Source organism: Herpailurus yagouaroundi, unplaced genomic scaffold (assembly GCF_014898765.1).
Source record: "Herpailurus yagouaroundi ecotype Mexico unplaced genomic scaffold, PumYag 161, whole genome shotgun sequence".
In the NCBI taxonomy this organism is placed as follows: domain Eukaryota; kingdom Metazoa; phylum Chordata; class Mammalia; order Carnivora; family Felidae; genus Herpailurus; species Herpailurus yagouaroundi.
In genome coordinates, this window is record NW_024412402.1 from 15142411 (window position 1) to 15166842 (window position 24432).

The window sequence follows — 24432 nt, forward strand, 5'->3', positions numbered from 1 at the left end:
TGAGGCCACGCCCCTTTCTGTGGACGCCACGCCCCCAGCCCGGTTGGAGGCTGGAGGGCTGGGAAGGCTGTGCCTGCGTGATTGGGCTTTGTAGCTGAAGGCTCCCCTGGGGACTTGTGTACCTAATGGTGTTCTCCTCCATCACCCCTGCACCTTCCCCTAACCCGTGTAGGGTGTGGACCCAATAAGGGCTGGGAATTTCTGACCTTCCCACCCCCCTTCTCTCTGGTCTTCTCCCAGGCTGGATCTGGGTGAAGTGTCACTTTTTAGTGCCTAAAGCCCTATTTTTTCTCTGTGCCCTAAGAGCACACATTGTTTATTAGCCAGGATGGAGCATTTTTGATCTTGTTAAACCCCTTTTTAAGTGGTTATAAGCAAGCCGGGCCTGTGGCTCTAATTCCTTCGTTTTGAGCTGTCCATTTGATTTCCGGGACGATCCAGGGTGCCCTAGGGACGTCCGGGGTTTAGGGAGAGTGAGTGCCCTCACATTGTACATATTGTGGGTTCACACGGAATGCTGTGTAAGTAGTGAGCAACTTGGTGAGTGCTCACTTGGCTGCCAGCATCGTTTACTCTAAGAGAAGAGCCAACTTTAGCCAAGGGAGACACTGGAGACCTTCTGCACAAGGAAGGAGACCTAGGCTTTTGGAAGGAATACATTTGGGAAACGTGCGTGCATTTGTGAAGGAAAAGGCCTGATTGAGTCTCTGCCCTTTAGAGGCCATTCCAAATCCTGTTTCTAAGACTTAGGAGAATTCTGGTAAAGGGGGCAAAGCCTTCTCTGGTCTCTGGCCCCAGGGAGGTATGAGAGCACTAAGGAGGAGAAAGTGAGTCATCCAGATCCATTTTGGAGTTGGTTCACTAGGATTCCTGCACTTATCTGACCTCTATCTGACCTCGTCGGGCCCTTGTAGCCACGATTACCATTTTTTATTCACCAATTGCTATTCTAACATATAACGACCAGAGGGATCCTGCCAGCCCCAGGCAGAGCTCACAGCGCTCAGTCAGGAAAGGATTGTACCAGTTTGGCAAGGAAAGTTCTTTTAGATTGCTCATTATGATGCGAGGGACAGAAGAACGCAGGGCTTCTCACTGATGTGGCCCAAAAGAAGGGCAAGTTGTGTTCTTCTCTTGGAATGGCCGGAGCATCCCACTTCTATAATCAAAGACAAGTTTTTGACTTTTTAGTCTGAGAATATGGCCTTATTATTGCTCTAAGAGCAGGAATACATGCCCCAGGGGAGTAGGCTGAGAAGGCTCCACAGAATCAGCTAGAATTGATATCCCTCCTCTAGAAAAGGAGATGTGAGGGATGGAGTTGAACATAATCCTTGGGAAGGGTGCATAGGCCCACGGGTCAGTGGGTCACCACTCACTCTTGTCCGGGGCTTTGAATGGGAGACCCCCTGGTGAGGGTCAGGGCTCGTGGGCCCTGGGCCAAAGGAGGAATAGTGCAGACTGCTAGAAATTTTCCTGGTGCAGTGGCCAGAAGCCAAAATTAGTCTCAGAAACTTTTGAAAGCAAAAATGGTGAATTCTCTAACTTAATCCATGTACCAATATTTATCTAAATCCGTTCAATTGTTGAAGGTCCATGGTGGGACCTTTGGGATGACTTACAAAGAGTTCTCTGCCAGCAGTAAAGTAATACAAGTGGGCCTGGCTACGCAGAGTTGCTCAGCTTTTGCTTTACCTCTTCAGCCATTCCAGGGAGGAGTAGGTAACAGGGAGGGACGCATTTAGTATGTCCAAGGAATCATCATGGTTTCTGGGGGTGTGAGCCTGGGAGACAGGGTCTACACGCAGGGAACGTCCCTCCACCTGCCTCTTTCCTAGGAATCATGATCTCTCTGGTGGGCACTCTCTGATATAATAACGTTTTAAACCTTCAAACCAGGAGAAAGCTCAGCACCTCTGTTGACTCCCAAACAAAAGCTTCCCCCCCCCCCCCCCACCCCTTATTCAATAGCCTGTCAAAGAAAAGGGATTCATCTTCCAGCCAGTGCTTTGTTTTTGTTCATGTAAGAATTCTGGTCACATAGGAGTCTTTATGTGAGGATTTCTGTCGTAACAATTGAGAGCTTGCGCTCAAAGATTTTGCAAAGTTTCTAACCAGGTGGCAAACAACTACTGGGTCTATACTTCCAACTGCCGTGTACTTGAAGGGATTAAGATTGGCCTTGGAGAATCCACTCGTGTCTACAACTCGTCCGTCCCCCGTCCACCTCCCTGGCACAGGGGCAACAAGACCGGCAACCTGAAGCTGTCTGTAAGGGCACTGGGCAGAGTCAGGAGACCTGGGCCCGAGGCCTGGCTCTGCTCTTAGACAAGTCCCCTCCCCTTTCTGAACATCAGTATCCTCGTTCGTAACAGGAAGGGGGGTAGGCTAGACTGTCTCGAAGATAGGTTCTAGCTGAGCATTGTCTTGGAGGCTGGGTCAGAGACTGGCAAGGCAGGGCTTTCTCAAACGTGGAAGGTGCTCTGCCAGAAGAGAACAAGCGTCTGGGCTAGAGCTTCCCTGGTGTTTAGAGGGGTAGTAGGACAGCATCAGGGTTCCCAAGAAATCCAGGGTAGTTAACTTTCTTCTTTATGGGCTGGCAGGACTAGGGAGGCCTAGTGAGGTAGGGAAGGGGAGATCAGGTTTGTCGTATTTCCTAGTATTAACCTAGGAGGGTGGTTCTTCCTTTTTTGGCTTAGTCTTTGTTTGGGAAGGGACTTTCTCTAAGTTGGGAGGAGGATAATGGCAAGAATGGCACCATCTTGGATTGAGCTCATCTTTCGTCTCTAGGCTATAAAGCCTTTCATCTGTCCATCCTTCCTCCTCCTTGCTAGAAGAAACACTGGAGAGAAGCCATTCCTGGCCCTAGCACTTCTCTTTTGGCTCGATTCAAACCTTGTTGGGTTTTAGATTAATTGTGAACCTTTGGCTAAAATCCTTGGGTTGCTTTAGAGCACTGACCCTAAGAATCTGGGATTTTAGGAAGGAAGAGGGGGATCAAGAAACCTCCAAGAGGAATGCTTTGCTAGAAATGGCTTCCCTCTGTGTCCCTCTCCCTGATCCATGCTTGAACCATGTCTAAATCATTTGTGGACAGCATTTCTAGGGTGAAATCTTGCAGAAAGGACTAGGGGAAGACTCTTTCTAGACTATTTGTGGTCCCAGAAGGATGCTTTCTGTGCCATGCTGTGCTGTTGCTTTAGCTCTGCAGGGCAGCCAAAGCCAGCCCTTCCTCTCTAGGGCCCCCAGGTGGCAGGGCTGTGGTCTCCCTCCCCACACCCCGGACCCCACCTCCCCACTCCAGTCGGAAACTTGAGAACCTGGCTTCCTGACTCTCTCCTCCCCCACCCTTTGTCTCTAGGCTGTGGGACAATCATCCCATCTACCACTTGACATCCTTGACCCTCGTCCCCCAGCCTCCAGCAGGCTATCCCCACTCCCTCCACCTCTATGTTTTCTTCCAGAAGATGCGTTTTGGGTCCGAGTGGAGCGATTTTCTGGAAGGCCGTCTTTTTAACGCCCCTGCTTCCCTGATGTGGAGTAGGGATTTGCACAAGGTGTAGAGAGCTCCCTCCCCACCTCTCTGCCCAGCCTTGTTACCTCACTCCTGCTCCAGCCATGGCTGCAATGGGCCCAGCCAGCTCCCTGTCTTGGTGTTCTGTACGACAGCTCAGGGGTCTTGGGCATTGTTTTCTGTTGTGACTTGAGGTCCTCAGCAGGCCTGGGAGCCTGGATTGGAGCCTTGGCTGCTGGTGAGAAGCACCTTGCCTGCCAAGAGGAGCTGATGCCAGACGATCTACCCGACATGTGAAAGCATAAAGAATCTTGTCATCTCTGCCCCTTGGCCCCCTTGCTTCTCTCGACACAGTGAGACGCTGCAGAAGCAAAATGGCGGCCTCTGCTCCAGGCAAGACAGCTGGCTGTCTGGGGAGTTGGCCCTGGGCTTGGATGCCACGTGCTGAGATCGCGTAACAAAAGCAACCATATTTGCCAACAGTAGTGTGTGGCTCCCCACATTTCCCTATCCTGCACTCTAGGGCCAGACCACTCTCTGCATGGACCAGATCATCTTCCCAAACCCATGGTGCTTTTCCCCCCACTCAGCCTAGACTTCAAGGTGGGGAGGATGGGTCAGAGGCCATAGTGGCCCCTGGATAATCCTGACAAGGGGTGGAGTGGGGTGAGGCAGAGGGAGCAGCCCCCAACACCTGCACTGGGCCATATATGGGAAAGAACACAGGTTGATTGCAGTCGAGTTGTCTGGCCATCTGTATTTGGATCTATAACTGTACTTTGCCTGGCGCTGTGCGCAAGGTCTGAAAACTTAACTGCTATTACCTAGAAACCATACACGGCTTCCCAGCCAAATCTTAATGTAAAGTAGCTAGAGCCATGGAAGTACAGTATGAATTAAAAGAAAAAGTATTGAACTACAAATAATAAATGGTGTGTGTGTTTATTGCTGGACTCGTAAGCACTCATTGTCCCAAATGTTTTCGGTTCTCCCAGATGTGATGAGGGCAAGGTCCAAAGACGTGTGTATGTAGGCATGCTGATACATATATGCACAGCCATCCACCCAACATCTAGGACGCCCTTTCCTGGGGAGGGAGGCAGCCTGATAAAGTTGAATGGATGAGTTTTGGAATCATACCTGAGTAGAGATTTTAGCATCACTGTTTATCAGCTGTGTGACCTTGGTCCCCAGCCATTATTCCAAGCCTCAGTTGTTTAGAGATAATATAAAAGTGTGTGTGTGTGTGTGTGTGTGTGTGTGTGTGTGTGTGTGTGTGTTTCTTAGTATAGTGCCTGGTACCATACTGAGATAATTTTTATTCCATTATTAACCAGTACTATTATTATAGGAGCATATGGTAGACTGAATCCCAACAACAACTTCTTATGTAACTTTTCCCTTTTGTGCCTTGGCATTTCCAGGAAGGTAGACATTGAGAGACAGCTTTGCTCTATTTCCTTAACCTAGACCGGTAAGGGAGTTAGCCCCTTGCCACCTGGTGGGAAACTTTCTTGGTGTCAGGCAGGAGAGGACTATTGACTCTTTTATTTGGGGGGGGGGCGCCCCAGGAGAAGAGGGAAAGAGCAGCTAGATCACACATTTATGGTGTTTAATTCAGACTGTTAAATGCATTTTTCATCGCCTGGGAAAATGTCCACTGATGGTGAGTTCAGGAATTGATGCAGGCTGGAGGGGGAGGTCGAGGCCATAGTATTCGTGGCAGACGCACATTGTAGAGCAAAACCAGAGCAAGCTGTGTGTAGGGACACTTTATTGACACGAACAGGGTATTTCCTGAAAAACACTACATACTGCCATTAGGTTGTCGAGAGCTTGGGTGATCAGGAACAACATTGCTAGAGTTCAGAAAAAGATTGGCTGTGGAAAATGAAGAAAAAGCACTATGAAGGTGACAATGTGGCAAGGAGATCCATCAGTTGAAAGACCTCAGGAGTTTACTAATGGTATCTGATGGTGTTTCCCAAACCTACAAGCACGGTGCTTCCGTGGCCTCCCTCCCCATCACACACGCTGACATCAGATGCAGCTCTTGCCTAATGGTGACTCGGGGTCTGTAAGGGAGACGTATTACCAGCGTTGAGGCTTATCTGGCCTGTGATCGGGATTGAGTTTGATTACTACGACTCAGACTTGCTGCACGTACTTATCTACTGGGTCCTACTAAACTCAAGTAAGATAACTCAACATGAGTTCTCTGCTATGGTGGAGTTTCAGAGATTAGGACAAGTTTGGATGATGGTATTTTTCAGACCTAAGACCACGGGGCACACTGAGGCTCTAGATTGGTGCTCCAGGCAGAGTGGTGCTGAAATGCAGAATGGATGGATGATTGGAGGATGAACACAGTACTACTCAGATACACTCACAGTGACTAGGTGAGTTCACTGGCTTAGGGATCTTTCATTTACAAAAGGAGGGGTGAGGAAGGCTTCATTTTACTGTACTTTTCTATTTCTTTGTTAATTTGGGAAAGGAGAACCAAGATCTATTCTGAAATGTGTCTAGCTTTTGTTTCTTCCTACAAAGATGCCAGTTACACAGCCTTTCCCCTCTGATTGATGTCCAGTTCACAGATTCTGAGTTGGGTGTACTTTCCTTTTTGATCTAGTAGTTTCCTAGGAAGAGGAGGGAGCTACTGTCTCTTGTCTTAACCATTCATTGCTATACACATGTATCCAGCATGTTCCTGCTTTGAAAAATTCCTCTCCTACTAACATCTAGTCGGGCGTCGAAGGAGAAACCAGAAACTCAAAGAGAAATCTGGGTGTGTGGATTTTGGGGGATGGAGAAAATAAGGGAAAATGCTTTTAAACAAACAAAATAAAGGTGGGAGTAGGTACAGGCAGTGTCTGTCACAGTACGTCCACACAGGAGTCAGGGCTGTGATATAAGACTGAGCTAGCAGTAAAGGTCAATACAGTGCCAACTGATTTGAGCAGGGTCAAGTTCTTGGCTGTTAAGCAGTAGGAAAAGGAAAATAAGACCTAAGCCTGGCCTGGTCTTTAGTGAATTGTGTTATTGAGGATTGGTCATGGAAAATATCCAGCACCAAGATAACAGATGGGGTTCCTAAAGTGATGATAGCCCTTGAGAACATTTCTAAGCCCTTTATAGGAACAGCATGCCAGATGAAGTTTCCAGAGCAATGCACATTTGGTCTGGGTCCTCTAGGAATATGGGGAGCAGGGAGGATTTGAAGCAGGTTGGGGGTCACACTACCCTTAGTTCTGTAGTCCTGATCAAGTCTCCCAAGAAGGAGTTGAATTACGCTAAGGGAGAAAGAGTGACGTGGAAACCAACTAGAAAGAGAAAACCAAAACGAGATAGACTCTCAAAGCACATTAGGAGCACTGGCTAAGAAGCAAAGCGGTAGAGGAGCCGTCGGGTGGCACTAGGGGTGAGAGAAGACGTCAGACATCTCAGGACAACCAGGAGAGGCAAAGATGAGGCAAAAGCTCATCATCAATGAGAGGAAACGATGCAGCTGTGATCAAAGTGGAAAAAGGAACCGAGCTCTCCACTTACCGGCTGTATGACCTTAGCATGTGGTAAAGCTTCTTAGCCTCCAGCAGCCTCAGTGTGCTTGCTCACTTGTGATGTGGGTATCACTAATACCCACCCCACAGGGCTAGCTGTGGAGAACTAAGGTAACAGAAATGAAAGCACTTTGTAAACCATATTGCTCTAATGACAGAATTGAGAATGAGAAGGGTTGAGAAGTTAAAAAAAAAGATTACCTGTAAAACGTAAATAAGGGCGGGGGTGGGGGGAGATGGTAGGTGCCATTCAGTTCATTAAAAACCACTCAGGAAACATCTGGGGTGGGCTTTTTAAAAAGAAAACAAAAAGGCAGCCATCATGCATATGACTTGATTTTGAGTTCAATGCTTAGATGCATTGTCTACTGGAAGCAAGAGGAAGGTGGGGTGATAGGAAGTAGCTCGCTCCTACTGAAAGCTCAGCCATCCACCAGCCACGGGATCAGGAGAACTGCACAGTAATCCACGCCTATTCTCTATAAAGTACGAAAAATGATCTATATTCTGTCCCTGATTTCGGAGGAATCGTGCAAAGTTACCGATGAGAAAGGCCGTAAGTTTACTGCAAGTATTTTCTTCAATAAAATTGGACTCTTGAACGTGTGAACAAGGACTTGTGTCTACTTCCCCAAGAATGGAAGAGTTGGAAAAAAATGAGTTCGTCGGGTGAGGCCCAAAGACAGAGGAGTGTGATCTTTCCCCATGAATTCCCCCAGATCTGAGGGACACCTGTCATTGAGTCCCAGCCACTTGCATGTTCTCAGAACCCATGAAGCAGCCTTCCCCTCGGTCACTAGGTGCTGAAGGACATCACATTTGGACCAGTCACTCAAAAACGAAACGAGATACTGACTGAAAGTTTTCCAGTGTCCCTGTGCTCTCCCAAAATCTAGAAAGGAAAGAAACCCTCAACAACTAGACATCATGGATTCACCTAGCCCATCCTGCCCCTATCACTTCACTCATTCTCTCATCATCCTTCTCAGACTAAAAAGCACGTTTCTTAGTTTAAATATTCCCAGATGCAGTCTCTGGAGGATTTTTCAGAGTCACAAATCTTTTCACTAAGGAAACTCTTCATGTCTACCCCATGTTCTCCTCTCTGCCTTTTGGCTAGTTTCCAGGTGTGTGGGTCTATCAGAGTTAACCTCAGCCAGACAGTCCACCCCTGTGCTTGTGAAAGAGGCATGGCTGTAGCCAAACTCAGTTTCAAGGTCTTTTTAAAACCAAAATTATCCCATCTCTGAAAGTGTCAAGTGGGAAGCGCCTAAGGCTTACTATGTTCCAGTTTATCCTCTGAAATCTCTTAGTTGAGCCCTGAGTCTCCGTTGCCTCCTGTAAAAGGAGGGATAATACTGACCTACAGGAATTTTGAGGAAAAGAATTTAGAAATTTCAGTTTCAGTGCCCACAAGAATATAATGCTTCCCAGCCATCTCAGATGGTGTGCTCCACTTGGAAGGCACACATAGGGTGATGAACATGTTGTATGACTTTTAAGGGCCACTTCTGTCTTTGGCTTCTTGAAGGACTGAGGCCAACCTAGTCCTTAGAGACCTATCGGGATCTAGCCCCAGAGTACCAAGTTCCAGAGAACATCTTGGTCCATGCTTAAACTTTCTATCACTGAAGATCCTAGAAAGGCATGCTTTGCTCTGATGCTCTAGTCAAGTGGGCCAGGAACTTGGCGGGGGGTGGGGGTGGAGGGACTGATTTCAAGGAATCCCACTGCATGATGCTCCTGCTTTAACCAAATTAATCATTCTTACTTCCTTCCATTAAGACATGCTTTCACTTGCAACAAAGAAGAATGAGCCAGTTCCAACCAGTTAGGGACAGAGGGGTGTGCCATCTTCAGCATTTGTACAAAGTCATTTGGAGCACAGGGAAGTCCAGTTGGCATGGGAGCTCCTTGCTTGAAAGCTGGAACAGGGTGAGGTTGAGTCCGTGTAGAAATGTTTACTCCTCAGTACTGGCCAAGTCTTATGGTGTGTAGAAGTCTGATGGAGTTAGAAGTCAGAGGTGAAAGTTCAGAGGTGAGCGGATGCATGATGAATGAATAGAAGGATGGATGCATGAAGGGAAGTGATCTGGCCCCTGGGGCACCCTCCTGATGCTGTTAACATCCCTGAACTTGGAATATCCAGTCCCTCAGTGTCCAGCCCACCTACCAACAATAAAACAACTCACTGAGAATTTCCAGCCTGGCCCAGTCCAGGCCAGCCAAAGACACTGACCAAATCCACAATCCTTACAAAGGAGGGAGTAGGGGGACTACTTTTTGTTGCTGTGGGTAAGAAGTTCACATTGCTCAGGCCAAAGCAATTCACTTTCTGAAGGGCTTGACGTCACACAGAGCTTTGTGACCTGGATATCGACTTTAAGAAGTACCCCGAGGGTGGGAACTCTGGGTAGGGTAGAAATCTACGGGGTCAAATTTAAAGTCACTTGGGTGTGGGTGACCAAGTCACTTGTACAAGCTGCCATCCTTATCCACCTTCGCCTGCCCTTCCCTGTACATCACCTCAGTCACACCCTTCTATTCTTCCACTGGTACCGCAGAGTTCTCTTTGTTCTCTGATGGGATGGCAAGGTAGTCAGACCTGGAGGAGGGCATATGGGGGGAGAGAATCAATACTTTAGTACCCAGGGGTGGGAACACAAGAAAAGGGAAAGAACAAGGGCACAGGAACAAGGACATCTATAGAATAGCTCCGCGTTTCCTTCTTCCTGTGTGTCCCAAGAGAAAACTAGAATGGTCCTTTCATAGGGAACTAGAATAATAGGCGTTTTTATTTTTTCCCTCCACTAGCAGTGTGTGAATCTTCCCATTTATCCACATGGATCTCAGGACTTCTTATTGTTAGATTACAATGTTGGCCAAACTGATGGATGTGAAATTATACTTTATAGTTGCTTTAATATTTATTTCCCTGATCACTGCTGATGTACATTTTTCATAAGATTATAGACTATTTGGATTACTGCTTCTGTAATTCGACTGTTCATTTGCTTTGGCAGCTTTCCTTCTGAGATGTCTCTCTCATGGATTTTTCTTTGATGGTTTTGTGTCTTGAAAATATCTTCTCCCAGTCTAAACTTTGTTTATGGATTCTTGTAATGAACAAAAGATTTTTAGATATAGTGTCATGAAAATTATCCATTTTTCCTCTCTGTGTACTGAAGATACTGTCTTATATTCCCTTAATAGAATTTTCAAGTTTTATGTTTTATCTCATCTCTACATCCACTTACAACTTATTTTTGTTTACTGTGAGAGATGGGGACTCTTACTTTCTTTTCCATATGGATAAGGAATTGTCCTTCTACCATATATTGGAGAGTTCATTCTTCCCTAAGTGATTGTGGTGCCACTTCTGTCATATATTATATAAAATTGTATGTACACATTTATCTATTTGGGGGCTCTCTGTTTTATTCTCTTTGTGCTGTATGCTTAAGACAGTATCAACAAATTCTTTAATTTCTCTATAAGAAATCTTCATATCTGATAGGAAAAGTCCTACCAGCCACCTTCCTTAAGTATTGTTCTTTTTCTGAAATAGGCAAACTATGGCTCGTGAACTAAGAACAGTTGTAAGGGTTACGAACAAAGAAGAAAAACCAAAGAACAATATACAACAGAGACCCTGTGTAGCCTGCAAAGCCTAAAATATTCACTATCTGGTCATCTCTTGGTTTAGACTAGTTTTGGCTCTTTGCTCTTCCATGTGACTTTTAAGATCAGCTAATTGAGTTCCTTGAACAATCTAATGGGTATTTTGATTGAAATGTCATTGAATTTGCTGACTAATTTAGGAGACCATTGCCGTGTTTACAACAGCGAGCTTTTATTCTCCATTTATTTAGGTCTTAAGTCTTTCAGTAAAGTTTTGTGCTTTTCTCCTCAAAGGTCTTGCACGTTTTTATCAAATGTATCCCCAGGTACTGGAGACTGTTGCTACTGTAACGGAAATGTTTTCCAATGTTTTCAATATTTAAATGTTTTTCTAAATTTTTGTGGCTGGAACCATAGGTGGTTTTTATACTTTTATGTTGTGATTTGTATCAACAGTCTTGTGGAACATTCTCACTCACTCTAATGGTTTGTCTGTAGATTCCATTGTATTTTCTATGTAGGTGGTAGAGGGGGTCATGGAAAGGATGTGGCTGCCAGGTGACTTGTAAGCTGGACCCCAGCAATCAGGGGCTCCCCCTTCCACTTTCCTTGGGGTGTCCCTTCCAGTTGCCTTCCCCACTCCCAGAAGCTGCCCCAAGGCCACATCTTCAGGACACGGATGTGGTGTTAAGACTATCTGGACAATATACATGTCCGAACCTAGCTAAGGCCTCTCTACATAAACCTTTAAGATTCTGGCAGGCTTATCTTGTGGCTGCCCTAGAAAAGCCTTCCATTCGCACCCTGGCTCACTCAACCTACCAGCTCCCAATCTGGGGTGGCCTGTGTCTTCCTTCAGTCTCTCCCTGCCTTCCGTGTATGGGGGCAGGTTTCAGGTGACACCCGGGAAGCTCCATAGGAGGTTTCAAACCAACAGTAGATAATTATACTGGGTGTGAATCATGATTCTTTAGTTTCTTCCCTTACAATTTTTATTCTTTTTTTCCCCTTTGTATTTACTTAGTACACTACCTACAAACTGCAATATAATATTAATAGAAGCAGGGAGACGTGTCTAGTATTATAACACAGATGGTATTTGCTGGAGGTTATCTCAGTGGCTGCCATTTATCACTTTAAAGATGATTGGTGTTTGATTTTTTTTTTTAATGTTTATTTTTAAGAGAGAGAGACACAGCGTGAGCAGGCGAGGGGCAGAGAGAGGGGGAGACACATTATCCAAAGCATATTCCAGGCTCTGAGCTGTCAGCACAGAGCCCAATGCAGGGCTCGAACTCACAAACCGTGAGATCATGACCTGAGCTGAAGTTGGAAACTCAACCAACTGAGCCACCCAAGCAACCCTGATTGGTGTTTACATTTAATATTTATCCTGCTCAGGACATGCGTGCTTCCTGAATCTGAGAAGTCATGCTCTGTTTAGCCATTGTATCTCCGAATATTGTTTCTCCTCCATTTTCTCTATTCTATTCTTTTTTTTTTTTTTAATCTTTAATTTTATTTTTTTAAAATTTACATCCAAATTAGTTAGCAGATAGTGCAACAGTGATTTCAGGAGTAGATTCCTTAATGCCCCTTACCCATTTAGCCCATCCCCCCCCACACACACCCTCTGTTAGGTGTTACCCATTTAGCCCATCCCCCCTCCAATAGCCCTCTGTTTGTTCTCCATATTTGAGTCTCTTATGCTTTGTCCCCCTCTCTGTTTTAATATTATTTTTGCTTCCCTTCCCTTGTGTTCATCTGTTCTGTGTCTTAAAGTCCTCATATGAGTGAAGTCATATGATATTTGTCTTTCTCTGACTAATTTCGCTTAGCATAGTACCCTCCAGTTCCATCCACGTAATTGCAAATGGCAAGATTTCATTCTTTTTGATTGCCGAGTAATACTCCATTGTATATATATATATACCACATCTTCTTTATCCATTCATCCATTGGTAGACATTTGGGCTCCTTCCATACTTTGGCTATTGTGGATAGTGCTGTTATAAACATTGGGGTGCATGTGTCCCTTCGAAACAGCACATCCGTATCCCTTGAATAAATACCTAGTAGTGCAATTGCTGGGTCGTAGGGTAGTTCTAATTTTAGTTTTTTGAGGAACCTCCATACTGTTTTCCAGAGTGGCTGCACCAGCTTGCATTGCCACCAACAATGCAAAAGAGATCCTCTTTCTCCACATCCTCACCAACATCTGTTGTTGCCTGAGTTGTTAATGTTAGCCATTCGGACAGGTGTGAGGTGGTATCTCATTGTGGTTTTGATTTGTATTTCCCTGGTGATGAGTGATGTTGAGCATTTTTTCCTGTGTTGGTTCACCATCTGGATGTCTTTTTTGGAGAAGTGTCTATTTGTGACTTTTGCCCATTTCTTCACTGGATTATTGTTTTGGGTGTTGAGTTGGTACGTTCTTTATAGATTTTGGATACTAACCCTTTATCTGATATGTCATTTGCAAACATCTTCTCCCATTCTGTCAGTTGCCTTTTAGTTTTGCTGATTGTTTCCTTCGCTGTGCAGAAGCTTTTTATTTTGATGAGGTTCCAGTAGTTCATTTTTGCTTTTGTTTCCCTTGCCTCCGGAGACATGTTGAATAAGAAGTTGCCGCGGCCAAGATCAAAGAGGTTTTTGCCTGCTTTCTCCTCGGATTTTGATGGCTTCCTGTCTTACATTTAGGTCTTTCATCCATTTCGCATTTATTTTTGTGCATGGTGTAAGAAAGTGGGCCAGGTTCATTTTTCTACATGTCGCTGTCCAGTTTTCCCAGCACCACTTACTGAGGAGACTGTCTTTTTTCCATTGGATATTCTTTACTGCTTTGTCAAAGATTAGTTGGCCATACGTTTGTGGGTCCATTTCTGGGTTCTCTGTTCTGTTCCATTGATCTGCGTGTCTGTTTTTGTGCCAGTACCATACTGTCTTGATGATTACAGCTTTGTAGTATAGCTTGAAGTCCGGGATTGTGATGCCTCCTGCTTTGGTTTTCTTTGTCAAGATTGCTTTGGCTATTCGGGTTTTTTTCTGATTCCAAACAAATCTTAGGGTTATTTGTTCTAGCTCTGTGAAGAATGCTGGTGTTATTTTGATAGGGATCGCATTGAATATGTAGATTGCTTTGGGTAGTATTGACATTTTAAGAATATTTGTTTTTCCTATCCAGGAGCATGGAATCTTTTTCCATTTTTTTTTGTGTGTCTTCTTCAATTTCTTTCATAGGCTTTCTATAGTTTTCAGTGTATAGATTTTTCACCTCTTTGGTTAGATTTATTCCTAGGTATTTTATGGTTTTTGGTGCAAGTATAAATGGGATCAATTCCTTCATTTCTCTTCTGTTGCTTCATTGTTGGTGTATAGGAATGCAACTGATTTCTGTGCATTGATTTTATATCTTGCAACTTTGCTGAATTCATCGATCAGTTCTAGCAGGTTTTTGGTGGAATCTTTTGGGTTTTCCATATAGAGTATCATGTCATCTGTGAAGACCGAAAGTTTGACCTCCTCTTGGCTTGTTTGGATACCTTTTATTTCTTTGTGTTGTCTTATTGCAGAGGCTAAGACTTCCAATACTATGTTGAATAACAGGGACAAGAGTGGACATCCCTGTCTTGTTCCTGACCTTAAGGGGAAAGCTCTCAGTTTTTCCCCATTGAGGATGACATTAGCGTTGAGTCTTTCTTATATGGTTTTTATGATCTTGAGGTATGATCCTTCTGTCCCTACTTTCTTGAGGATTTTTATCAAGAAAGGATGCTGTATTTTGTCAAATGCCTTCTCTGCATCTATTGAGAGGATCGTATGGTTCTTGTCCTTTCTTTTATTGATGTGATGAATCACAATGATTGTTTTGTGGATATTGAACCAGCCCTGCATCCCGGGTATAAAACCCACTTGGATGTGGTGAATAATTTTTTTAATGTATTGGTGGATCTGGTTGGCGAATATCTTGTTGAGGATTTTTGCATCCATGTTCATCAGGGAAATTGGTCTATAGTTCACCCTTTTAGCAGGGTCTCTGGTTTTGGAATCAAGGTAATGCTGGCTTCATAGAAAGAGTTTGGAAGTTTTCCTTCCATTTCTATTTTTTGGAACAGCTTCAAGAGAATGGGTGTTAACTCTTCCTTAAATGTTTGGTAGAATTCCCCTGGAAAGTCATCTGGCCCTGGACTCTTCTTTTTTGGGAGATTTTTGATTACTAATTCAATTTCCTTACTGGTTATGGGTCTGTTCAAATTTTCTATTTCTTCCTGTTTCAGTTTTGGTAGTGTATATGTTTCTAGGAGTTTGTCCATTTCTTCCATATTGCCCATTTTATTGGCATATAATTGCTCATAATATTCTCTTAGTATTTTTATTTCTGCTGTGTTGGTTGCAATCTCTCCTCTATTCACTCTTTTTTTTTCTTTTAATGTTTATTCATTTTTCAGAGAGAGACAGAGCATGAGTGGGGGAGGGGAAGAGAGCGAGGGAGACACAGAATGTGAAGCAGACTCCAGGCTCCGAGCTGTCGGCACAGAGCCCAACGCGGGGCTTGAACTCACGGATGGACCGGAAGATCATGACCTGAGCCAAAGTCGGACGCTCAACCAACTGAGACACCCAGGCGCCCCAATCTCCTCTTTCATTCTTGATTTTATTTATTTGGGCCCTTTCCTTTTTCTTTTTGATCAAATTGGCTAATGGTTTATCAATTTTGTTAATTCTTTCAAAGAACCAGCTTCTGGTTTCATTGATCTGTTCTACTGTTTTTTTGGTTTCAATAGCATTAATTTCTGCTCTGATCTTTATTATTTCCTGCCTTCTGCTGTTTTGGGGTTTTATTTGCTGTTCTTTTTCCAGCTCTTTAAGGTGTAAGGTTAGGTTGTATATCTGAGATCTTTCTTCCTTCTTTAGGAAGGCCTGGGTTGCTATATACTTTCCTCTTATGACTGCCTTTGCTGCGTCCCAGAGGTTTTGGGTTGTGGTGTTATCATTTTCATCGGTTTCATGAACTTTTTAATTTCCTCTTTAACTTCTTGGTTAACCCATTCATTCTTTAGTAGGATGTTCTTTAGTCTCCAAGTGTTTCTTACCTTTCCAAATTTTTTCTTGTGGTTGATTTCGAGTTTCAAAGCATTGTGGTCTGAAAACATGCATAGTATGATCTCAGTCTTTCTGTACTTGTTGAGGGCTGTTGAGACCCAGTATGTGGTCTGTTCTGGAGAACGCTCCATGTGCACTGGAGAAGAATGTATATTCTGCCGCTTTAGGATGAAATGTTCTGAATATATCTGTTAAATCCACCTGGTCCAGTGTGTCATTCAAAGCCATTGTTTCTTTGTTGATTTTTTGATTAGAAGATCTGTCTACTGCTGTGAGTGGGGTATTGAAGTCCCCTACTATTATGGTATTACTATCAACGAGTTTCTTTATGTTTGTGATTAATTGATTTATATATTTGGGTGTTTCCACATTTGGCGCATAAATGTTAACAATTGTTAGGTCTTCTTGGTGGATAGACCCTTTAATTATGATATAATTATCATAATTCTTAATTATGATAATTAACAATAATATAAATTATAATTAATTATCATAATGATATAATGCCCTTCTTCATCTCTTGATACAGTCCATATTTTAAAGTCTAGATTGCCCGATGTAAGTATGGCTACTCTGGCTTTCTTTTGTTGACCGTTAGCATGATAGATGGTTCTCCATCCCCTTACTTTCAATCTGAAGGTGTCATTAGGTCTGAAGTGGGTCTCTTACAAACAGCATATAAATAGATCTTGTTTTCTTATCCATTCTGTTACCCTAGGTCTTTTGATTGGAGCATGGACTCATTGATGTTTAGAGTGAGTACTGAAAGATATGAATTTATTGCCATTATGTTGCTTGTAGAGTTGGAGTTTCTGGTGGTGTTCGCTGGTCCTTTCTAGTCTTTGTTGCTTTTGGTCTTTATTATTATTATTTTTTCATCTTTTCTCCCCTCAGAGAGTTCCCCTTAAAATTTCTTGTAGATGGGGCACCTGGGTGGCACCTGGGTGGCTCAGCCAGTTAGGCGGCTGACTTCGACTCAGGTCATGATCTTGCAGTCCATGAGATGAAGCCCCCGCATCGGGCTCCGTGCTGACAGCTTGGAGCCTGGAGCCTGCTTAGAATTCTGTGTCTCCCCCTCTCTCTGCCCCTCCCCCATTCACACTCTGTCTCTCTCTGCCTTTCAAAAATGAATAAATGTTAAAAAAATTTTTTTAAATTTCTTGCAGGGCTGGTTTAGTGATCACAAACTCCTTTAATTTTTGTTTGTCTGGGAAACATTTTACCTCTCCTTCTATTTTGAATGACGGCCTTGCTGGATAAAGAATTCTTGGCTGCATATTTTTCTGATTCAGCACATGGAATATATCCTACTACTCCTTTCTGGCCTGCCAAGTTTCTGTGGATAGGTCTGCTGCAAACCTGATCTGTCTTCCCTTGTAGGTTAAGGACTTTTTTTTCCCTTGCTGCTTTCATGATTCTCTCCTTGCCTGAATATTTTGTGAATTTGACTATGATATGTCTTGTTGATGGTTGGTTTTTGTTGAATCTAATGGGAGTCCTCTGTGCTTCCTGAATTTTAATGTTTGTGTCTTTCCCCAGGTTAGGAAAGTTTTTCTCTATGATTTGCTCACATAATCCTTCTACCCCTATTTCTCTCTCTTCCTCTTCTGGGACCTCTATGACTTTGATGATGTTCCTTTTTAGTGAGTCACTGATTTCTCTAATTCTTAAATCGTGCTATTTTGCCTTAATCTCCCTCCTTTTTTCTGCTTCATTATTCTCCATAAGTTTGTCCCCTATATTGCTGATTCTCTGTTCTGCCTCATCCATTCTTGCTGCCGTGGCCTCCATTCACAACTGCAGCTCAGTTATAACATTTATTTCATCCTGACTAGCTTTTACTTCTTTTATCTCAGCAGAAAGGGATTCTAATCTATTTTCGACTCCCGCTAGTATTCTTATTATCCTGATTCTAAATTCTGGTTCAGACATCTTGCTTGTATCTGTGTTGGTTAATTCCCTGGCTGTTGTTTCTTCCTGCTCTTTCTTTTGGGGTGAATTCCTTCATTTCATCATTTTGAAGGGAGAAAAGGAATTAATGAGGTAAAAAAAATTAAAATTAAAAAAATTAAAAAATTAAAAACAAACACACACACAAAATCGAGTAAATGATGCTAGATCTAGATCCTAGGTGTGTTTTGGTCTGGGTGTTGAAAGGGGCTTGACAGATTAGAGAAAAAAGGGGAAGGAAATTGTTTGAAAATTTGAAAAAATGAATACACTGAAGTAGACTAAAATGAAATGATGGAAGTAAAATAGAATTTGAAAAAATTTACACAAAAGTAAAAAATATAGGCAGCTCTTCCTGCCCATGGGTCCTGTTCCCATGCTTTAATAAAATCATCTTTTTTCACACCAAAAAAAAAAAAGTAAAAAATATAGTAGAAAAAAATTGAAACATATTTTTAATAAAAATTGAAAATAAAGATGAATTTTTTTCTCTTTCTGTATTCAAGAAAAAGAAAAGAAACGAAAAAGAAAAAAAAAAGAAAACTGAATAGATGGACTGGTGAACAGTCAGTCGAACAAAAATACGACTGAAATTACTTCGTTTTCTTTTAGAAGTCAAATTATGAATCCCTTTATAGTCCATAAACTAAGCAGGTGGAGAGATTTGTGTTCCTGAAACTTGAGGTTGGCCCAGTTGGGCGGGGCTTAGTGTAATGGCTCCGTTTTCCACTAGATGGCGCTGCTTAGCTTACTGGGGCAGATCGTTGTGGGGCTTGTAGGTGCGTATGCGCATGCGCGGAAGCGATGCCATGGCGTCACCCAGACACCCGGTCTCTAGTATCTGAATTCTGTTCTCCCCGATCAGCAATCGCGCACCTGTCCTTTGTCTTTGGATTCCATCTACTTCCCGCTTTTACACGGTTCGTGACCAAGCCCCAGGCAGCACCTCCCTCCTGAGTTTTGTCTCGGATGCGGCTGTGTTTCCCGACTCCTTACTTCTGAGGGACTGCGGCTTTGGTCTGTTCTGCAGAGGGTCTCACTGCAGAGCAGTGCCGGCCGCACCCAGGAACATTTGCGGGACCTTGCTGCTGCTGATGCCCAGAGACTGCGGCCGGGGGCCAGCCCGCCCCAGAAAAACTTCGCGAGATAGTGTAGCAGCAGTGTTTCAGGGGCTGTGGAAAATCACAACACACACCTGGCACCAGGCTTCACCCCCAACGACGTTGTTCCAGCGCCAGCGATCGTGGTTGTTCTTCCGGCTCCGCTGGGGCCTTGCCTTTGGGGGACCCACATAGCCTCTACCAGGTGTCCTCCCAGCAGGTGAACTGCCTCTCCCTGTGTGGCCTGAAGAACCCCGGACTCCACTCTGCTCCTGGGGATTCACCCTTCTCACCAGAGCACCGCCAGGTACGGAGCTGCGGAGTTGCAGCCTCTGCGTTCCCCTGTTTACAGTCTTAACGGAATTTAAACCCTCTCCTTTCTCCTTTCTCCCTTTTTAGTTCAGTCTCTGCGGCTGTTTCCACTCTTCCGTTTTCTCTCCAGCTGCTCTTGGGCGGGGGGGGGGGGGGAGGCTTTTCCCATATTCTTCCCCCCGCCGCCCTGCCTCGCCTCCGTCCTCCCTCCGCATGCAAAAGTGGCCCCCTGCCCTCCGTGGCTTCTGTCTCCCCCAGTTCACCTCTTCGCGCCGGGTACCTGCTGAATTCTGTGGTCCAGGTTGTGCAAATTGTTGTGTTAATCCTCAGATCAGTTTTCTAGGTGCGCAGGATGGGTTAGTGTTGGTCTGGCTGTATCTCAGGGACGCGAGGCCCACAAAAAACTTCCATGCTGTTCCGCCATCTTGGCTCCTCTCCCCCTTCTCTGTTCTATTCTAAGAGATATTCTCATTTTCTTTCTTCATGTTTCAGTCTGATATTCCAGCCTTTTATATCTCTGTGCTTCATTCTCTATACCTTCCTTACATTTGTTTCCAGCGTGTCTGTTATCTACTGTTCTGGTGAACCAATCCATCAAGTTTTAAAATTTATTGACTTTATTTTTCATTTCCAGATTTTAAGCTTCCTATTTAAAATCTGCCCGTTCTTTTTTCTTTGCAACTTATTCTATTCTTGGGCTTTTGGTTCCTCTTTTAATTGCTTTCACTCTTTTTAAAAAAAAATTTTTTTTTAATGTTTATTTATTTTTGAGAGAGAAAGAGAGAGAGTGCAGAGCGTGAGTGGGGGAGAGTGGAGAGAGGGAGACACAGAATCCAATGCAGGCTCTAGGCTCCGAGCTGTCAATGCAGAGCCCAGTGTGGGGCTCGAGCTCATGGACTGTGAGATCATGACCTCAGCCAAAGTCAGACACTTAACCAACTGAACCACCCAGGTGCCCCTTGCTTTCACTCTTTTAAATAAACTTATTTTCTAACTTCTACCAGGTCCTTTTTGTGTCTGAAGTTCCTGGGATGTAATCTTGCCATTTGTTACTTCTCTTGCTTGTGCTGGATTGTTTGCTGCTGTGTCTTTTAGCTTTGGATCAGATTGTGAAATCAGATTCAGCAATGCTTTATGTAGGGAATCCTGTTAAGCCTCAGCTGTGGGGTAGGTCCCTTCAGAATGGTTTTTCATTTGCTTCTACGTGGTGATCGCTGTCTGAGGATTAATCTTTTAATTGACTTTCTCAGCTTGAAGCTTTCTGGATCATGTAAGTAGTATAAAATTTAAATCCCAAACATTGTGAGAGTGGGCTTGCGGTTACTAATTCTCAAGAATCTTTTAGGTTTCTACTTGGGAGTCAGGCCAAGATGGATACGTTTCCTTGGCTTTGCCCCAGACGGGTGGACTGATTTTCTGATCTGTCCTTTGCATGTGTTGTAGCTCTTTGAGGATCCAGGCTCTGCTGGGGGCCTCGGGCCACATGGTCCCGGGCACACTCTCCCAGGTTCAGTTTTCTCATCCATAAAATGGGTATATGACTCTGTTTTCTGTGCAGGCCCCATTGTAGACACTTCCTGTCCAAGTGTGGGCACTTCCTGTCAGAGCACTAAAACCCAAGCACCCTAGGTTCCGCCAGGAATGACAACCTCCCTTGTATATCAATACTTTCTATCCTTGTATCAGTTGTAATTTTTACTTGCCTGGGATCATAGATATCATGCAAAATATCAAACATTTTTAGGTGATAATAGTCTACAGCTTTTAGGTTATCCCCTCAGCCATGTTGCCAGCCTTGTAAATCTATGAGAGTTCTGTTTTTTCTTCTCCCCAAATAACAGGCCAGAGGGGCCCCCTGAGCCCTCAGACCCCATCTTTTTCTCAGATGTGCTCACTCCCGAGTGACTAGGGCCTTGGTGAAAATGGCCAAGGTGCAGTCTGGACATTGGAGGATGAGAGCCTCTACTCCGCGTATCCAATTGCTGCCAGGCTCCAGGGGCAAGAACATGTGGCTCGGAGCTCCTTAGCTGATAAAAGGCAGGGCCCAGATGGCCTGATGAGCTCCACAGTGTACAACAAACAGCTGAGTGCAACAGAGAGGGCACGGACTTTCGGAACAGAGAGGTAAATCCCAGCCTCTCCTTTCATCATCCGCATGGCCTCAGCAAGCCACACAACCCTCTGTAAGCCTGCTTCATAAAATGGTCATAATAATGCTAATTTCATGGGATTGTGATGGTAGCTATGGGCTTTCCATCAGTGGTTAAGAGTACAGGGTAAGAGTTAGCAGGCATGAATCCAGACCTTGCTTTGCCTCTTATCATGGTCCCGGGCACACTCTCCCAGGTTCGGTTTTCTTATCCATAAAATGGGGATATGAATGCTGCCTACCTCAACGGTGGTTGTGAGGCAAGTGGAGGAGTGTGTCAATTGCTTAGCACCTCGTCCGTGAGGGCGAACACTCTGAAGGTGCTAGCTACCATCACTTTGGCATCTTGGAACTTACGCGTTTTCTTGAGCTGCCTCTTCGGCCTTTGAGACCTTCCTGTAGCAATAGATCATTTCAACGAGCAGCCACAAGGTGAGGAAGACCAGGAGGATGTACATCATGATCTCTGAGACCACAGAGGTGAAGTCCTCTCCAGCTGCAAGGGGGACAGTGAGGCTCAGAACGTGCATGTGCGACAAACCCAGAACTGTCATTGGGTCGGAGATGTATGAGACCTTTTTTTTTTTTTTTTTTTTTTTAAGTACGGCTTAAATTAGCCCTGGCTCTAAGGAACTTGAGAAGGTGTCAAAGAGATTCAATGACTCTGACTCTCCTGTCTGTCAGCTTCCTCGCTGACTTTTTTCAGGAGTGGGAGTGGGGGCGGGGATGGGGGTGAGAAAGAATGAGGAGTGGAGGGAAAAAGGGAGCCGCGGAAGGAATCCTGGAATGGGGTGAGATGGAAGAACCGGGTCCCAATTTTGTGCGGACAGTCACTTCCCTTATTGGAAACTCTCTTTCTTAACTTGTAAGGTAAGGGTGATAGTTCACACCCTTACCTAGGGTATTCAGGAATATCCGGTGAGATGTGAAAGTCTACACACATGTGAGGGACAGGTCTGGTTCGACCACTGAGCATAGAGTGGCAGAGCGAGTGAGCATGGGAAACATGTAAGGGGCCAGTGCGGTCAGCCCACCCAGTGATCTGGGCGTAGCCTCTACAAGTCTGGACTGGAAACAGGGTCCTTCCCGGTTCATCTTCCTTCCAGGCCATCCCAAACCCAAACAGAAATGAGTATTGGAGCATTCCACATATTACCCAGGCTTTCTGAAACACAAATCTGACCCTGCTATTTTCACGCTTTAAACCTTTCCGTGTTCCATCCCGCCCTCAGGATAAAGACCAAACCACGAACGTGGCAAGCAAGATTCACAATCCAGCCCTTTTCTCCTCATTTCCATTCAGTGGACAAGCAAAACTTCACTTCTCATTTACACGGTGGGCTCTTTGGGGATCTGTAGACGTTTATTCATCCCCTTTCCTCTTTCTCAATTGTATTGCACACCCCCTCAGCTACCTCTGTCCCAACATCCCCTCCTGCTTTTCAGTGTCCCAACCATTCTTCCAGACTCCACCAAAGTCCCTTCCTCTGTGGAACCTTCTTCGGCCTCTCGTGCAGAGCTATTCATGTACTTCTCTGTGCACTTTTCTCATCCGCCCATTGTAATACCTCTCAGGTTGTGCTGTGATGTGTTTCTCTCTCTTCTCCACTGACGGTGTGCTTATTAAGAACATATTTCACTTATTTTTACATTATCAGCCTGTTGTCTAATCCTGGAATATTTGCAGTACTCAATAAGTATTTGTTGAGTGAATGAATGCAAATAAATATTGATCTTTGTTTCACAGCCAACCAGAATGACAATTAAAAGATGATATAAGGCAAAGGTCCTGGTCCACATTGTCCTTTCTAGTGGGAAAGAAGTTTGTAGCCACATTTCCTGTTGCTAACTCCTCCAGCAAATTAGATTCATGGTCCTTGGTTATTCATAGGCCCCAGTCATCCATCAGGCCTCACTCCTTAAAAGCACAGAATAGCCATAGCCATGACCTTCAGCTCAGAGAAGCAATCCAAAGCTTCCACGATCATCCAGGTTTCCTGACTGGAGCTGGAGGTCATAAATATAGCGTGCGGCACAGAAGAACGCCATGCACATAAAATATCTTTTTTGTGGGCTTGGTAATACCTGATTTGTGATGTACTTGGCTTAAAGCACGCTCTTTTTAAATGCAATAGCCCAGAAGTAGGAACACAGGAAGCTATCCATGCTCAGTATTTTTAGTCACTTCTAGATCTCAGATTTCTGTCTTAGAGCCAGGAGGTCAGAGCTTAGGACAGGATACCTTCAGCTTGAGCCAAGAACTAGGGAGATTCTGTGGGACCACAGGACTGGAGGAGATGTAGCTCGTTGCGCTGTGGTGGCGCCTGTCGCTCTGAGCCTTATGAAAGCAGATCTTGGCTGCGGGGAGGGGGGGGGTATTCTCAGAGGCTGCCACAGGTCACAGAGGAAAAGAGAGAAAGAAAGAGAGGAAGGAAAGAAGGAAGGAAAAAAGGGGAGGGAAAAGAAGGGGGGCGGAGAAAGGAAAAGATATGAAAAGAAAGAAAAGAAAGAAAGTAGCAGAAAGAGGGATGGCGGTCGAAGGGAAAGATGTACTGGAAATAGAGCTAGCCCAGTAGCCAAAAGATCTGGTCCGTAGGCCCGCGTCTGGCGCTAACTTGCTTCCTATCTCTGGGCAAGCGCCTCACCGATCTCCCCGCCGCAAAATGAGGGGCACCAGAGCTGCACCCTCCAATCAATCACCTGGGGAGTCATTTCTACTTACATACGCGAGACCTCACTCCAGGCCACAGACCTCATGCTCATAAGAGCGGTAGGGAGACTGCTACACGCGAGGGAAGCCCCTGGGCAATTCTGAGGCCTGCCTGCTCTTTGTTCAGAACCTCTGCAGGAAATGAGAGCCAAGCTTCCTTCCAGCCCTAACATCCCAAGAGGCTTTGTGGTTCTGATAACAAACTCGTCTTCCTTCTATTCTTACCCAAGCCTGGCTCTGGTGCCCCGGAGGCGGACAGGTTCAGCTTTGCCACACTTTCCACGGGCTGCGCCAGGGACTCTGGAGGCAAGAGCCTGAGAGAGACCGGCGGCGCCTTCCTAGTATCGGCGTCACCAGCCAACAGTTCCGGCAGTGACCAGTAGAGGGAGCCAGCCTCTTTTCCCCGGGGAGGA

At 44.8% G+C, this 24432-nt stretch overlaps 2 protein-coding genes across 3 annotated transcripts in view; one reads left to right on the top strand and one right to left on the bottom strand.

Moving 5' to 3' along the window:
- The window catches only part of GRAMD1B (GRAM domain containing 1B), a 246331-nt gene extending 241872 nt beyond the window's left edge, over window positions 1–4459 (top strand). Inside the window, exon 24 of the mRNA XM_040483348.1 lies at window positions 3362–4459. The gene's annotated coding sequence lies outside the window, so the exon portion shown is untranslated. The remainder of the gene's footprint in view (window positions 1–3361) is intronic.
- An 811-nt stretch (window positions 4460–5270) lies between these two features.
- The window catches only part of SCN3B (sodium voltage-gated channel beta subunit 3), a 31560-nt gene continuing 12398 nt past the window's right edge, over window positions 5271–24432 (bottom strand). For both annotated transcript variants that reach the window (XM_040483369.1, XM_040483370.1), the window contains 2 exons: window positions 21667–21805; window positions 5271–9679 (listed from right to left, as the gene is read on the bottom strand). In XM_040483369.1, the coding sequence (XP_040339303.1) occupies window positions 9616–9679; window positions 21667–21805 (203 nt within the window). In that variant the 3' untranslated portion in view covers window positions 5271–9615. The remainder of the gene's footprint in view (window positions 9680–21666; window positions 21806–24432) is intronic.